Source organism: Sinocyclocheilus rhinocerous, unplaced genomic scaffold, assembly GCF_001515625.1.
Source record: "Sinocyclocheilus rhinocerous isolate Xijiao unplaced genomic scaffold, SAMN03320098_v1.1 scaffold115, whole genome shotgun sequence".
Taxonomy (NCBI): Eukaryota; Metazoa; Chordata; class Actinopteri; order Cypriniformes; family Cyprinidae; genus Sinocyclocheilus; species Sinocyclocheilus rhinocerous.
This window is the reverse complement of record NW_015650001.1, coordinates 3,280,991-3,297,036: the sequence shown is the minus strand read 5'-3', so window position 1 is coordinate 3,297,036 and position 16,046 is coordinate 3,280,991. Positions and strand designations below refer to the sequence as shown.

Below are 16,046 nucleotides of genomic sequence, written 5' to 3'. Positions count from 1 at the left end.
TAACTGACTGCGTTTACCTGAATGATTGTCGAGATGGGTATTTTGTCATAATTGTATGTGTATGTTCAGAGGATTCAGAAGAGGATTCAGTTCGGTGTTCGCGCGCCATCTGAAACGCGTGCATGTAGAGAATAACGAATCGAGTTCCCTTTCGCCTTTTCTCTCTGGAATTGTTTAAAATTCGCTTGCTTGTGTAAATACGAACAAATGATAAACTTGTCTCTATTATGGTTAAATTTTGCAATTAATCCGCGGATCACATGCGTGCCGAACCATGGGGCTTGGTCCGTACGGATCACGGATCAACTACGATCCGTTTAACCACTAGCCAAAAGCATTATTTCATTTTTGAAAGCAATGTTACAAAGTCCATGAAATAGTTTGACAAGTGCTATTTTTATTCCTGTGTTAAAGTGCCCCTATTATGGATTTTTTTTAAATTACCTTTAATGCAGTGTTCATTCTTTGCCACTAGATGCCGCTTTTGGAGCGGTAAAAATAGCTTTTTCCCCAGGAACGCTGTACACAAAGCAGCACTTCGCTCACAAACGCTGCTTTATCAGGCATTACAGGCTCATGATGAAATGAAAATGAGACCAGTCGGACCAATCACCACAGATTAGCTTCACGCAAAGGAGAGGTTTGGAAAAATGAATCGTTGAGCGAATCGTTTGGGAGTCGTTGAGCAAATAAGGTAAAAATAATTGCATATTATAAGACAATGAAAGTGTTTTTTGACCTTGCATGCATGTCAACCTGTTGTTGGGGACTCCTAAAAACAAAATATGAACCTTTCATAACCCATAATAGGGAGATGGTCCTCACTGCAGAACACAAGATCCAGGGGGCGTGGTTGGATCCAGATCCAACTCCTCCCACCTTACATATACCTAAACTTCCACCCCCTGATCCCTAAACCCACCCATCTCCACCCCCTAGATGTGGATCCAATCACGCCCCCTGGATCTTGTGTTCTGCAGTGAGGGGCTACTGATAATAGGGGCACTTTAATATTTCCTGTTTCCTAGTAAAACATCTGTGCAGTGCAGGATGAGTTCAAAGGGAAAGAGAAACTTGACTAGTTCACTTGACTGTTTTTTAAAGATACATTACCCTTCAAATGTCAGAAATTAAAAAAAAAAATTTTTTTTAATATATCTACTCAGCAAGGATGTATTAAATTAATCAAGTGATAGTAAGGAAATTTATAATGTTACAAAATATTTATTTTCAAAATAAATACTGTTCTTTTGATAAAAAAAGTATCATGGTTTCCACAAAAACATGAATCAGCACTACTGTCAACACTGATCATGTTTACCCAGAAGTGAATCAAATCAATGATTTCTGAAGGATCATGTGACACTAAAGACTGCAGTAATGATGCTGAAAATTCAGCTTTGCAGGAATAAATTACATTTTAAAATATATTACATTTTAAAATTTACTGATTTTTTGACCAAATAAAAGCAGACTTGGTGAGCATAAGAGAATTCTTTCGAAAACATTTTCAAAAATCTTACCGATCCCAAACGTTTGAATGGTAGTGTACATATCCACACAATGTTGTTAGGCCCAACTGCTTGTTTGGGTCAGTATCCAAAAACAAAGATGCAGTGGGTCAGGTTTACCTGTCCGGTGACTTGCTGACTTTGCTCTTCTGTCCACCGCTGTCTCCAGAGTGGTCAGGTGAGCTGAGCTGCCTGCTCTCTCCACTCAGGCTCCCAGAGAAGTTGATCTCGTCATACAGAGGTGCAGATGGAAGGCCGGGGGACACGGCACCAAGACCGTTCAAAGCCTCCAGCAGCGAGATGGGCTCAAACCCAGGGGGAACAGAGTCTGAGCTCTGAGGAAAGAGATAAAACAATGAGAATCAGAGAGTGATGCCATGTTGTTTTGTATAGAGACAACACAGATGGATATGTGTCATACTGAGTGCTCATCATGATCCATGCTCTGAGCCAGCACTGGGCTGAAGGAAACAGGAGAAAGCGCTCCAGGCTTCTTTCTTACAGCTCGAATCTGAAGAAGAGCTCGAAACGCTGGAGACGGACAAAAAAAATAAATTTCTAAATTTCTTGACATGATTTTCAGGATGTTACTCAAATGATACACAACCGTGGGACTGTTAAACTGATAGTTTACCCAAAAATAAAAACCATGGCTTAATTTACTCCCCAATCATGTCATGTTTCCTTCTGTGTAACAGAAAAGAAGATATTTTGAAGAATGTGGGTAACTGACTTCCATTATATGGTCAAAAAATACAGTGGAATACAGTGGTTTCGGTTCCCATTTACTTTCATTGTAAGGAAAAAATATGTTGGAAGTCAATGGGAACTGAAACCGTTTTATCATCAGCATTCTTCAAAATATCTTCTTTTGTGTTCCATAGAAGTAAATGATGACAGAATGTTCATTTTTAGGTGGGCTATCCCTTTAACAGCAGTTACATACGCAGTCGGCAGATCGGGCAGTTGTTGGCCTGGTAGCGTAGAGTATCAGCGCAGGAGTTACACAGGCACAAGTGCCTACAGGGCAAAATCAGAGTGTCCCGCATATCTGAAAGACACACCACACACTCGTTGCTGTTGTCACTGTTCTCATCATCAGATGGCTGGGGAGAAAAATCACAATGAGATTTTCCATTATTACAGGGACCTATATAAATTAGTGCTGCCAAACGATTAATCGCATCCAAAATAAAAGTTTTTGTTTACATAATATATGTGTACTGTGTATATTTATTATGTATATATAAATACACACACATACAGCATATATTTTGAAAATATTTACATGTATATATTTATATTTGTATGATTTATATTGTATATAAATATATTTAATATATAAACCTAACATATTTTTCTGAAATATATACATGCATGTGTGTGCATTTATATATACATAATAAATATACACAGTACACATGCATATATTATGTAAACAAAAACTTTTATTTTGGATGCGATTAATCGCGATTAATCGTTTGACAGCACTAATATAAATATATAGAAAATGTAATGAACTTCAATAATCATCTTTTCACCTTTGTCTCTTGATTGTTCTTGTTCTCAATTCCATAAATCTCCTGTAACAAGTAGCTGACACGGTCCACCTATGGTGTACAAGCAGATATTTAGGGGAAAAAATATTATGAACACATTACTATCTCTACTTGGTAGAGTAATGCTACAAACAGGACAAAATGGAAATTAACACTCACTATTTGTTTCTGTTTCAAAGGTTTGACTGAGAAACTGCCATCAACATGCTGTAAATGTAAAAAAAAAAAACGTGATACACAACTGCTACAAATAAGCCTTTCAGAAAGTGTGCATATGACATCAAATTCAACTCACTCTTTCAAATGCTGCCAGCAGTACATGGGCATGTCCAAAACAATCTGAAATAAATGATTACAATTAAAATGCAGATTCATAACAGCGCTAAACAAACACACTGATTGGTTCTCTTTTGAAATATTCAGTAAACACTGTGCTGTATAGACACAACATGTTAAAGTGTTGAGCAATAAATCACATCCCTTCCGAGCAGCAAAAAGCCAGTGTAGTGTGTCAAGAGATTTATTGACATTTCTGATGTGACAGTGTTAGAGAAAATCATTTAATCTTTTATATTCTATTCTACTATAATGAAGTCCTGACAACATACCATCTCCTTCATCAACCACGGCCTGAATCACCACAGGAAAAACACCTCTGTCTAAATCAAAGTTGAGCTAAAAAAAGAAGAGAAATGCAAAACTGAGGTCAAATAATTTACATTTTCCAACGTAAGGTCATTTTCATTTTATTGGATTTGCTTGATCTTGCCTTTCATTATGTGCAAACTAATAATGCAGAGGTCAAATCAATATCTTAGAAGCCAGTATGGATTTGACCATCAGAGGAGAGTGACAGCACTGAGCTAGACTGAAGATACTTACATCTTCTTCCTTCCATTCAGAGAAATCTATCTTGAAGGATGGAAGGGTAAACTGCTGGCTAACCCCCCTTTTGTAATATACGGTTTCCGAGACCAATGCAGGGGTTTTTGGGTTGTATCTTAAGACGAGAAATATACTGTTAGTGCACAAATATCATAAAAAAACATTTTCATAATAATGCCATTCAGGTACTTCAGATTATAATTACATTTACAGAGATTTTCCATATTTAAATGTATATCCTCTTTTGCAATTACTAAGCTTTTGCACATGCACAGCTTTCCAAATGAACTTGTAAAGCAAAACAAGAACAATTGCACAAAACAAGAGTTACTCAAAGGGTTATGTAATCTATCTCTTTACAAACTGGTATTCTTACACTAAAAATGAGTTGCTGAAAGACCCTGAATATCTCTACTTTTACAAATGATTGATCGTTTTATATCCCCAACATTATATAACAGACAATTACTTACAAATAACACAATATGAACTTTAATAATACATAATTACTTTAACACTGGTGATAAATTGCAATAGCATCAATGAATGGTGATACTGTTCTTTTGAAAACAACAATACTGATTTAACATGGATAATGGGGATTTTTAGAATAAAGTCTATTTTCTAAATGCTTGTTACAGATCATATTGTAAACAACTCATCCAAGTATATGTTCGCTTTTTTATTTTTGACCTTGTAATGTTTAATCATGTTTAAAATGTCATAACTAAACCTTATAGTAAAAAGGAATTTTCCAATTATTTAATGCACTTAAACCCAGCCTTGCAAGCTTACATTCATCTGCAATGGCCACACCTTAAAATCCAATCAATCACAAATCAAAACACACCAACATTTTTTCTTTGTATAATTAGTTACACTCAAACATGCATCACAGTATGGAAAAAAAACTGTCACTACTTTAATTTTATAGCAACATTAAACGTGTAACTGTCCTTACATTGCCATCCCATTGGAGAACTCCTCAAAAGCCTGACAGTAGATAGTGATGGCCACTCGCGCATCAGAGTCAAAGGTAAACTCCACTCCATATAAGGCCCTTGGTTTTGTGCCTTCATCAGTAGGACTATCAGCATCATCTTTATACCTAGAATCATACAAATTGACAATGAAAATGCAACATTACTTAAAAACAAATGCATCAATAACAGAATAAAAGTGACTACACACAGCACCAACTCAACTGAGATCATTTGTTCTCAAGATATGAATGATTATATTTCATATAGCAATCCTGAATCGGTACCTGACCAATCGTAATGAGTCTTTTCTGATATTGACAAGACTTCTCAATGTCTTGACTGGCTCTTGGGGTGCTGGAGTAACATAGGGAAACTGTGGCAGGTAACGCAAAAGGAAACCATTAATATTAATATTTATCAGATGCTTTCATCTAAAGCCAACACAAGTTTATCTTTTTGAATTCATCAAAAAGAGACAACGACAGTGGAAACACCACAAAACCTTCAAAATTCAGATGTACCTGCACTGGGCGGTTACCAAGAAAGTTGAGATCCATGTTTTCTCCAAAAAGGTAACCCTCTGGATGAGGAGTGTCAAACTTCTCTCCTCCCATGAAAAAATGGCTGGCAAAATAGTTTCCTTGGGGAAGGAAAACAGTAATTATATAATCTGACACCTCTAACAAAACGTATAAACAGTAACACCCTGAGTCAAGGCATCCTTTGTCATCGTTTATACTGGTATTGAAATTTGTACATACTGATCCTTTTTCATATGGATTTTTAATTACATCATTATTAGATTAATGGGAGCTTATCTAAATGTGCTTACAAGACAAGAGCACATAAACGTCGCCTTGTATCACAACAGTCAGTCTTACCTGATTTTGGAGGATATCTGTATGCAGAATTGGCCTGGATGTCGATGTCCTCAACACCAGCGATTCTTCGACTAAGAATTGAACCCATTTCTCCACCACAGTCCGATCAGAACAAACTAGCGGTCATTAAATGTGCACAACAGCAACACGGCTGGTTAAGTCAGCTAACCAGCTAACCTTAGCCGCGTAATAATAACAGCAACGGCTCCGAACCGACAAAGTGTTCAAATCAACATGACATGTGTTTGATCGGCATTTCTGTTCTTCTGAGTCGGATCAGATGTGTCTCGTACAGTCGTATTATGTGATGTTCAGTTCAGTCAGCTGGATCAGGCTTGACACACTGGCTAACTGACTAGCAAGCCAGCACCTAACGTTAGCTAGTTTGTTCGGCTGTCACGAACTGGTACCCACTAAAACAAGAGGCGAACAGGCACTTAAACACACAAAAAATTATTATAAAAGGCGAGATAAAAGACCTGCAGATAATTCTGTCCTTGGTGTTTCCTCTAAAATATAACAGCCGATTTCTTCGTGAAAACACAACACAAGGAAATCGTTGTTGCGAGGCGACCCCGAGAGGGTTGTAGCATATCGCCACGTGATTGGCTGAGCTCGTCACGAGAAGCGTATGCTCGTCCAATCAAAAGAGCACAAGCTTCTGCGATTGGCTGAGCCGACCCATGAGAGGTCTGTTTTTTATCTAGTCAAGAGAACACAAGCTTCATTTGTCATCTCAATGAGACATGGACAGTAATATATTTTTGGTAGCCTAAATATCTGTAATATCTATAAATATGCACTCTCTATTCTATTTTTATTCTAACTACTTGTTTTCTTTTTATTTACATTTACATTTACATTTAGTCATTTAGCAGACGCTTTTATCCAAAGCGACTTACAAATGAGGACAATAAAAGCAGTCAAAACTAACAAAAGAGCAACAATATATAAGTGCAAATGACAAGTCTCGGTTAGCCTAACGCAGTACACGTAGCAAGGTGTATATATATATATATATACATACATGCATATTATACACACACACACACACACACAAAAAACGAAAAACAAGTAGATAGAATAGAAAAAATAGAAAACTAGTGTTTGTTTTTTGTTGTTGTTTTTTTTTTTTAAATAAAGAACAAAAAAATGAAAAAGATAAATATAGATAAAGTAGAATTATAATAGAATAGAAAGTGTTAGAGTTAGAGGGTCAAATAAAGGTGGAACAGATGTGTTTTTAGTCGTTTCTTGAAGATGGTTAAGGACTCAGCTGCTCGGATTGATTTGGGCAGGTCATTCCACCAGGAGGGAACAGTTAGTGAAAAAGTCTATTATACTCATTTTTTTATTTATTATAAAAAATAACCCTCTAACACTAGCATTCCCTGTTGTTTTTCTATTCTTTTGAGTTGTTTTATTTTTATTAATAAAATATCCTCTAACACTAGCGTTCCCTATTCTTTACTTGTTTTCTTTTTATTTATTATATAAAAACCTTGCTTACTGCGTTAGGCTAACTGAGACTTATCACAGCTCTTGCATATTATTGCTCTTTTGTCGATTTTGATTGCTTCTATTATCCTCATTTGTAAGTCAAAAGCATCTGCTAAATGACTAAATGTAAATTAACTGTAACTGTATGTAAAATACATAAAAATCCACAATGACTGCTCATGGCAGCAGTGATGCATTGCTTACAGTTATAGTAAAATTACCATATTTATGAAATGAAGGGACATTTCCTTGTTCAGTGGTCAAAATATAATTGAAATCACATTTGTTATTATCTATGAATAAAAAAAACGGGGGATAACATTTTTTATGTTCCATCATACTATTATTATTATTATTATTATTATTTGTAATTCAGGGCTTTTTTATTTTCAAAATAGCATATATGTTACAACAAACAAGAAAATGTATATAACAACTATTACCCCCCTCCCCCCAACCCACCACACATCAAGAATTTGAAAATAAATTAAATACAGATAAATAAATAAAATAGCTACAAAATTAATGGAAATTGTTTAAATGACCAAGATCTCCCTAACTGAACATATATTATTATTATTATTATTATTATTATTATTATGTCTGAACCTAACTGGTTGTAATATACTATTCACCAAAAATCATTTAATTTTCTCAAATTGTGAATATACAGTAATTACAACTTTAACTTTTTCAATGTTATTTTATGTTTGTGATTTTTGGACATGGATTTACTATTTCAAATTAGACATTATTTTGCATTTTAAGGCTCATTCAGAGCACAAACTATGTGCTTTCTTCAAATATAACTCTTCCAAGTGTAATTGTTTACTTATTTAGACTATTTATACCCAAGTTTGCAATGCTTTTTTGAATATATAGACAAATTTAGTTAATTTAAGGCAAGTAACATGGCCATTAAGAAAGGTATTAAGGACAACACAAACAACTACAATACACATGAGCATGCCAAAAAACTGTTTATTTGATCTGAGGACACAATGCAAAATTTAACTTATTATATTGATGGATGTGGTGAAGAATGTCGAACAGATGACTGAAAACTAATGATAAATCCCAGTAGTGCTGAGACCTTGATGTAAAGTATGTTTGTAAGAATTTAAAGGGATAGTTCACCCAAAAATGAAAATTCTGTCATTAATTACTCACCCGCATGTCGTTTCAAACCCGTAAGACCTTCGTTCATCTTCGGAACACAAATTAAGATATTTTTGATGGAATCTGAGAGCTGTCTGACCCTCCCATAGACAGCAACGCAACTGAAATGTTCCCAAGTCCAGAAACGTAGCAAGGAGATCGGTAAAATAATCCATGTGACATCAGGGGTTCAACCATAATTTTACGAAGCTACGAGAATAATTTTTGTGCGCAAAAGAAAAAAAGAACGACTTTATTCAACAATTCGTCTCCGCGTCACCCTGGTGCCATTTTGGAGAGTATCCATACAAATCCCAGAGTCCCTCTCTGACGCTCACTGCAGTTGTCCATCAGGGGGCGCTAAGTAGGACGGCTCAACTGAACTCACAACATTTTTTTTGTTTCAAGTCGACAAGTTCATGTTTGAGTGCGGCGTTTTTGAAAAACTGCAAGCTAAAACTTTGAAACTGACGAAATCACACAGGCTTCTTAACTAAATATGGACGAGCTAAGGCATCAAGTTATGATAAATCAGTTTGTTCTTACAGCCGGGTGTGCGGCAGATCAAGCAAAGCAGCTTCTACAAGCTTCACACTGGCAGTTTGAGGTATGTTTGTTTGTTAGGGCACATCAAACTGAACGTCTTGTGGCACAGCAAAAAAATAGCACAAATCGATTAACTTTTAGTTTATTTATATATAGACATAATTTATAATCATGCGAGACAAGCACCAGACAGCAGTCAATCTAAACATATAAGACATTGAAATACATAATAAATTATTTTAAACGGAATTAAAAATATTAGCTTCAGTGAAATGAAAAGTCTATAAGTTTAATGTTATGTTCAAAGCCAAATACACATTTGCTTACGTCCTCGAGTATTTATGAATTAACGTACTTCTATCTCTTTTATTATGGTGTTGCAGACTGCTCTCAGTACATTTTTCCAAGAGGCTAATATTCCTTACAGCCATCAAATGGTGAGTATATTTTTTTTTTGTCGTTTATTGATAGTTTTTCATATCTGTTATTATGACTTCCGCCATGTTGAAACCACGAGTCAGACAAAAATAAACACAGGCTGACATGTTTCTAGCGAAGGCTACATTTATGTCATTTAAAATTCGCAACGTTGTCGTTTAAGCACATATAATCTCCCGTAGGTAGTTAATTAAATATGTTAATATTTAAGATGATAAAATAATCTGGACTCATGGGACTTGCGTTTTTGCAAACGTGTCCAAAGTTGTGGGGGAGGGCGATTCCAGGAAAAAGAGAGAACACGCGCTTGACACGGCGCTGTTTACACCGGTACTAAATCAATTAGATCGGTACGATAGGAACGCAGTAGCATGCTCAAAACCTCACTGGCTTAAATACCCCCACATTTTACATTTTCTAGCAGATATTTGAAATCAAAGGAATTTGTTTGGAATTACCTAGAAGTAGTAATACTACCGGCCACATGCAAAGCGGATCAAATGTAGTTAACCCTTGGAAAGCACCTCATTTGCTTCTCACTTACAACGCACATACTCGTTTTTGCTAATTAAGAAGGTTTACTTCATAAAATGAGCATAGCTAAAATGATGCAATATTTAAATGAGGTACAGTGTACACCCACACGACTTGGACTCATATCAGTATTTTAGAAAAGGCTGTTTTATTCTTCAGGGAGCGGGTCGCACCCTTATGGGCGCTGCTATGGTGACGCCTCGAGCGTCACGCGATTGACTGCGTTTATAATTACTAACAACAAGTGTAATAATACATTTCATTCATATATTGCCAGTGTCTTACAGTACATCTAAGCAAAGAACATGACAAACGAAAAAAACAAAACAAATCAGATTCTGATTATAAAAAGTTAGGTGAAAGGTAATGTTGTGCGATGTCATTTTTGGTGGACATGGGCATGTTTATATTTGCTTAAAATGTTTGGACCCCTGAGAGTGTGAGAAGACGGGTGATTTAGGGGCCATTTACACGACAACGTTTTCAGCCAAAAATGGGAAACTTTTTATGCGTTTTGCCTGTTCGTTTACACGACAACGGCGTTTTGGGGACTGAAAACACATATTTTAGAAAACGGGTTTCAAAGTGCAAGTGTTTGAAAACGCCACCGTTATCGTTTCCGTGTAAACACCCAAAACTCAAGAGTTTGCTAATGCTTCTTCAGCAAAGTGTGGATTTACTTCACCAATATTACAACCAACAGTGGAGACGCATCATATACAACATATAATCGTCACTTCACTACAGGTACTGTTTACTAACAAGGTGACAACTACTGGCCTTGCATACGTAATGCAGCATTTTTGGATATGTGTTTTTCAGATATGTGTAAACACGAATCGTTTTGAAAACGTTGTCGTGTATACTTGAAACTTTTTAAAAACGCAAGGGAAAAATCGTTGTCATGTAAACGTAGCCTTATACTGCAAGAATGATCTGTGTGTGACTTGTGACTGGAAAGCACTGTTACACTTTCGAATGACAGGGTATTGTTTGAGCTCTTCTCAAGAATAGCCTTTACGTCGGCGCCAATAGCCTCGTGGTTAGTGTGTCGACACATAGTGCAACTGCACTCACGGCGACCCGAGTTCGATTCCTGTCTCGAGGTCCTTTGCCGAACCCGCTCCCCTCTCTCCTCCCAGTGCTCTCCTGTCATCTCTCTACTGTCGTATCTCATTAAAAAAGGCATAAAAATAACTTTAAAAAAAAAGAATAGCCTTTACACATGCAGCTTTCACTTTCAAGGTCTCATTATTATTGTCATAGTTAAACAGTAAGGATGTCCCAGGGTGTGTGAGGGGTTTTCGGTGCAGTTGATGGAACTTGGTTGCTGATATAAACCAGCTGATCCTTGATCCACTGCTAGAATATAATGATATACTTGTGATTTACACATCATTTACAAAATATGTTTATCAGACATGGTTACTTTTAAATTACTGTCAATGGACAAATCAGATTTTTGCCTGTGTACTGGTATAGTTTTGCCATCTACAGAAACTAAACCAAACCCTAGTGAGTATTTATAAAAGCGCTCAGAGCTGCTGAGTGAAATAACTGCTTAAAGTGGATTTAACAATCAACTTTTTACATAACTATTTACTAAATAAATGTTCTTGACTTGAAATATTAATTTGCACTTAAATGGTTTTATCATTTTTATTTTATTGTGGCATGATATGGGAAACTGTCCCAGGTATTCAGGAAATCGGTTGCCCGAGAGAAAAGCCTCCGAGAGCTTCGGCAACAGCAGTCCCATCGCTTCTATGGCCACGTCACCAGCTCCTCACACCAACTGGGCCATGAGCCCTCCGGCAACCCCTGGTCACCAGGGTCGCTGGACTCCAGGTCAGCTCATGCCCCAAGCACCCTCACCAGGCTGGCCGGCGGCTGTGACTCAGCAAGCCTCCGCTGAGCATGCTAGTATCGTCATGGAGGCCGAGAGATAGAGACTGCTTTAATTAGCCATCACACCTTACAGGAAGAGGAGGATGGACTTTCCTCTTGAAGACTTCGGCAGTTGTGGAGGTAAAACAGTGCGGCGAGAGCGCTGGGTTGCAGTGAACGGTGGTGGAACAGAGTGTGGCCTCTTCTCTGAGGTCACAGGAGATCTGGGACTCTTTTAAATTGCTTTTCTTTTGGCGATAACCAAAAAAGATGGACAGAATGAGTAATTATGTAGCATATTCACAGAAAACCTCAGACAAATGAATGTGTTACTGAATATTGTCAGTTCTCAACTAATGGTGAATACTCTACTTTGCACTGTGTACTAAACACCTGCAGTGGATCTAATAGTTACTCCCCGTCGTGTCATTTTGAACCTTTTAACTTTTATTTTATGGACAAAATACATCTTAACGTTCCACAGGTTTGGAACGACATGAGGGTGAGTAAATGATGACGGAATGATTTTTTTTGGCTGAACTGTCTCTTTAATCAACAGATTTACTGCAGAAAACACATGATCTTTTGGACTGGTCTGTAATTTTCGACTTCTTTATGACTTCAATTAACTATATTGGCATTTTATATTAAAATAATGGTATAAGAACTGTTTTATACCCAGAACATTGGACTCTGGTTCTGCTCAGCACTTAGAGGACATTTGTTTTTATCTCAAATCCCTATTTAAATATATTAAGCAAGAATACATTCCTCCGATTTCTTTTCACCTAACATCTCCCTGTAACTGTTCACACTGCCTCCACAATATTTGTGGACTATGTGATGGTTATTATTTCCTATTTGTTGTGTTTTCAAATAAATATTGTATATATATTGCACAACGCTTGGTGGAGTAGTTCCTGTTTGTGTAGTAAAATATTTACATGATTTTTTTTTTTTGCTGGTCTGTTTTCCTTGCAGTGTAATTGGGGTCAATGCATGTACACCTGTTATACCATGGTAAATGATTACATGGACCCACTGATCAAGTTCCATACATTGAACATAATTACATTGATGTTGAGCTCTCATTTTTATATATTTGAGTTTAAAATATGCATATATTTATTACAATATACATACATGTATAATTTCAAAATACTATGAGTACTATGAGTTTGTTTTGTGTATGGTAAATGACGGTGTATTATATATTTAAAATTGGTTAGTATACAACAATATAGTTAATATCAATTATATATACACACACATACATACATACATACACTCATACATGCATATATATATATATATATGCAGCGAAGATGTCCGTTTCATTGAAAGTCACTGTATGTTTTCCTGGCTCACTTGAACACAGCTGAGATGATGGGTGAAGCATCTTAAGTGAGACCAGCTGCTTCATCTCAGCAGGGTGAAGACCGTCTGCTATTTCTGTCACTTGGCTGTGTGTGTTTGTGTATGTATATATATATACACAGAGGCATGAGTGGAGGACTGCTGCAGGCTGGTCGAGCATTATACAGAGCAAGGGTATTGATATGCCAAACCACGAACCTCAGCACCGCACTTTCATTACTATATCTCTGTTTCACTCTCAGTCTGTTCCTGTGTTCATTCAGTTATTGGCATAAAAAAACAATATAAGATTACTACTGTCTCTTCCTCTGCGGTCACTTTTATTGAGAGGAAAAAATATTGAAATGAATGTATTATGTTTTAGTTCAATATGTTTTTATTTCATATTAATATGGTACTAAATAATATTTATGCAGTAGTTATAATCAATTTATTACCACTTTTTAAACACCTAAAAAAGACATTTCCAACTTCAGCTGTTATAAACCTTGAATGTTTTGGAGCTTAAGTTTGGTCTTTTTTTTTTTTAAAGAAGACACTTGGCAGATTATTGCTGCTTTTTTTTTAGTTTTTTTTTTTAGTTAAACTAAGAAGTTAAAGTTTATTGCTATGAAAAATGCACAGCACTATTGAAAATACTATTTTCAAATTTTGTATGAAATCAAAATATATCTAGCAGAAGCTCAGTTTTTAATTCTTGAGTGTTTTCAAACTTGTCTGAGAGAAAACAATGCAGTATACCATTTTTTTATTATTATTATTTTTTATTATTTTTTGGACAGTGCTCTCTTGCCATAATTATAGGGCACTAGATAGAAAACAGGAAATGTTCGACTGGCAGCTGTGCGACTGATGTGTGATCAAAATGTGAGTCAAGGTCATCCACAAAGCAGAAACATAAAACACGATTTTAAACAAAACAACCAAATAATGAACGCATATATAAAAACTTTTAAAACAAGTATATTCTTTTGAAAATGCTTGATTGGGGCTTATGAAATCTATTTCTCCTGACTGAGATCAAATTCAGGAGAGAGTTAACAAGACAAATTAATAGGTTATTATGAGCACAAAAAAACAGGACACATGAGTCAGGTACACAATAACTACACTGTGTACCCCCCCACCCCACAAAAAAAATCATAAATAACAAATATATCGTCATATAATAAAACTATATTTGTTTATGCTATTCTGTGGATCAATATTCAGCTGCAATATTTTACCAATGAATTTCCATTCGTGACCAGTGGAGGTCGCAAAGTGTTTGTTTTTGCGTTTTCTGTGATTTATTTTTGGACGTCACACGAAACTCCATTTTAAGACCCGTTAAATTAGCAAACTTTGGAGACAATACTTGAGGAGTAATGAGGTATAGGCTGTTGCATCTTGTTCTTTGGTATATTAAACTTTTAATATAGATACAATTATGGGCAGGACATTTTAAAAAATAAATAAAAAAATACAATAGGATGCCACAGCAATGGACATAATTTGCTCATTGCTAGTCTGCAAAAAAATCAACGGCCTCAACATTTAGGAGTTCACTAGCATATTGGTGACCTCCAAGTTAACACACAGGGATTAAAAACCACAAAACTTTAATTTTGATTTCATGTATTTTGTTGTAGCCTATGTGATCCTTCTGTTACTCATTTTATCTTGGACCACTACAATCGTTTTATTTGCCTCAACAATCTATAAACAAGATTGCTTCTAGTATCAACGTAATATTCCACTTCAGATATAAAACGTCAGTAGCAGTCCTTGTGTATTTTTTATCAGTGTTGGGCAGTAGGCTAACTAGTTGCTAACTTAGATACAGTGATAGTATTAGGCTACTTTTTGCAGTAACTAGTAGCTAGTGTAATTAATTACTAATAAGATTTCAGTAATAATATTACAGTTACCATCCATAAAACAGTTTAATTACTTTTGATGCCTCAACCCCACTGATTTAAAATTTAAACAATCAAATAATTCCTAGATTTATTTTCATAATTTTCACGACTCACACATGCATGTGATGTCCCCAGTGCAGCAGGCAAGCTTGAAATATGGAAAAGCTTACATTCAGCAGATAGAAATATTGCATTATATTGATTTTGTCAGGAAAAAAGATAATCTGAGCACTGTTGAGTAAGTTGTGGCTTTACTTTACTCTGACATTACATCCCACCCACATCCCTCTGATCAGCATGTGGTACATTCTATTACTATAATTAAAAATCTTTTTTGGAAAATTAAACAGTTTCTTACAAACTTATGTGATTTGATCAAACACATAATGAAATATAATCATATATAGGTAACGGAGAAATTACAATTAGCTTCAAGATACACATGACAATTAATGAGATTAATACAACACTTCTACTTGAAGGTCACTATCAATCACTATTGAGTGTTTATAATAACTTTTGACTGCGATCCAATGTGGATTTTGGTCAAATGATGAGGCAGAAATATGTTGTTAGTAACATTCTAGAAGAATTTTATGTGGAAGATACACAGTTACAACTTCTGTGGGGCGTGAAGAAAAAGTAATGTAACTAGTGTAACTAATTACTGTTGCCAGAAAGTAATAAGTAAATTAACAATATTACTTTTGAAAGGAGTAACTAGTAATGAGTAATATATTACATTCTTTGAGTAACTAGCCCAACACTGATTTTTATGTACTCAATATAAATACTCTACCCTGAGTGGGAAGGACAAAGTCTGGCCTCATTTCGAAAGTGTCTTGTTCGTGGTTTCAAGTTTCTGCCATGATTCCGCTTGTTCGCA

General features: G+C 35.8%; 1 protein-coding gene and 1 long non-coding RNA gene across 3 annotated transcripts in view; both read right to left on the bottom strand.

Moving 5' to 3' along the window:
* Positions 1–6,417, bottom strand: part of LOC107711275 (E3 ubiquitin-protein ligase MGRN1-like) — a 13,392-nt gene extending 6,975 nt beyond the window's left edge. For both annotated transcript variants that reach the window (XM_016516245.1, XM_016516246.1), the window contains exons 1-12: positions 5,820–6,417; positions 5,460–5,578; positions 5,223–5,311; positions 4,917–5,063; positions 3,953–4,070; positions 3,679–3,745; positions 3,366–3,409; positions 3,230–3,277; positions 3,053–3,121; positions 2,458–2,617; positions 1,933–2,042; positions 1,632–1,846 (exon numbers count right to left, since the gene is read on the bottom strand). In XM_016516245.1, coding sequence (XP_016371731.1) covers positions 1,632–1,846; positions 1,933–2,042; positions 2,458–2,617; positions 3,053–3,121; positions 3,230–3,277; positions 3,366–3,409; positions 3,679–3,745; positions 3,953–4,070; positions 4,917–5,063; positions 5,223–5,311; positions 5,460–5,578; positions 5,820–5,907 — 1,274 coding nt within the window. In that variant the 5' untranslated portion in view covers positions 5,908–6,417. The remainder of the gene's footprint in view (positions 1–1,631; positions 1,847–1,932; positions 2,043–2,457; positions 2,618–3,052; positions 3,122–3,229; positions 3,278–3,365; positions 3,410–3,678; positions 3,746–3,952; positions 4,071–4,916; positions 5,064–5,222; positions 5,312–5,459; positions 5,579–5,819) is intronic.
* LOC107711276 (uncharacterized) overlaps positions 1–15,873 on the bottom strand; it is a 25,124-nt gene extending 9,251 nt beyond the window's left edge. Inside the window, exons 1-2 of the long non-coding RNA XR_001636685.1 lie at positions 15,858–15,873; positions 13,554–13,555 (exon numbers count right to left, since the gene is read on the bottom strand). This is a non-coding gene — a long non-coding RNA (uncharacterized LOC107711276). The remainder of the gene's footprint in view (positions 1–13,553; positions 13,556–15,857) is intronic.
* Between the last annotated feature and the right edge of the window lie 173 nt (positions 15,874–16,046).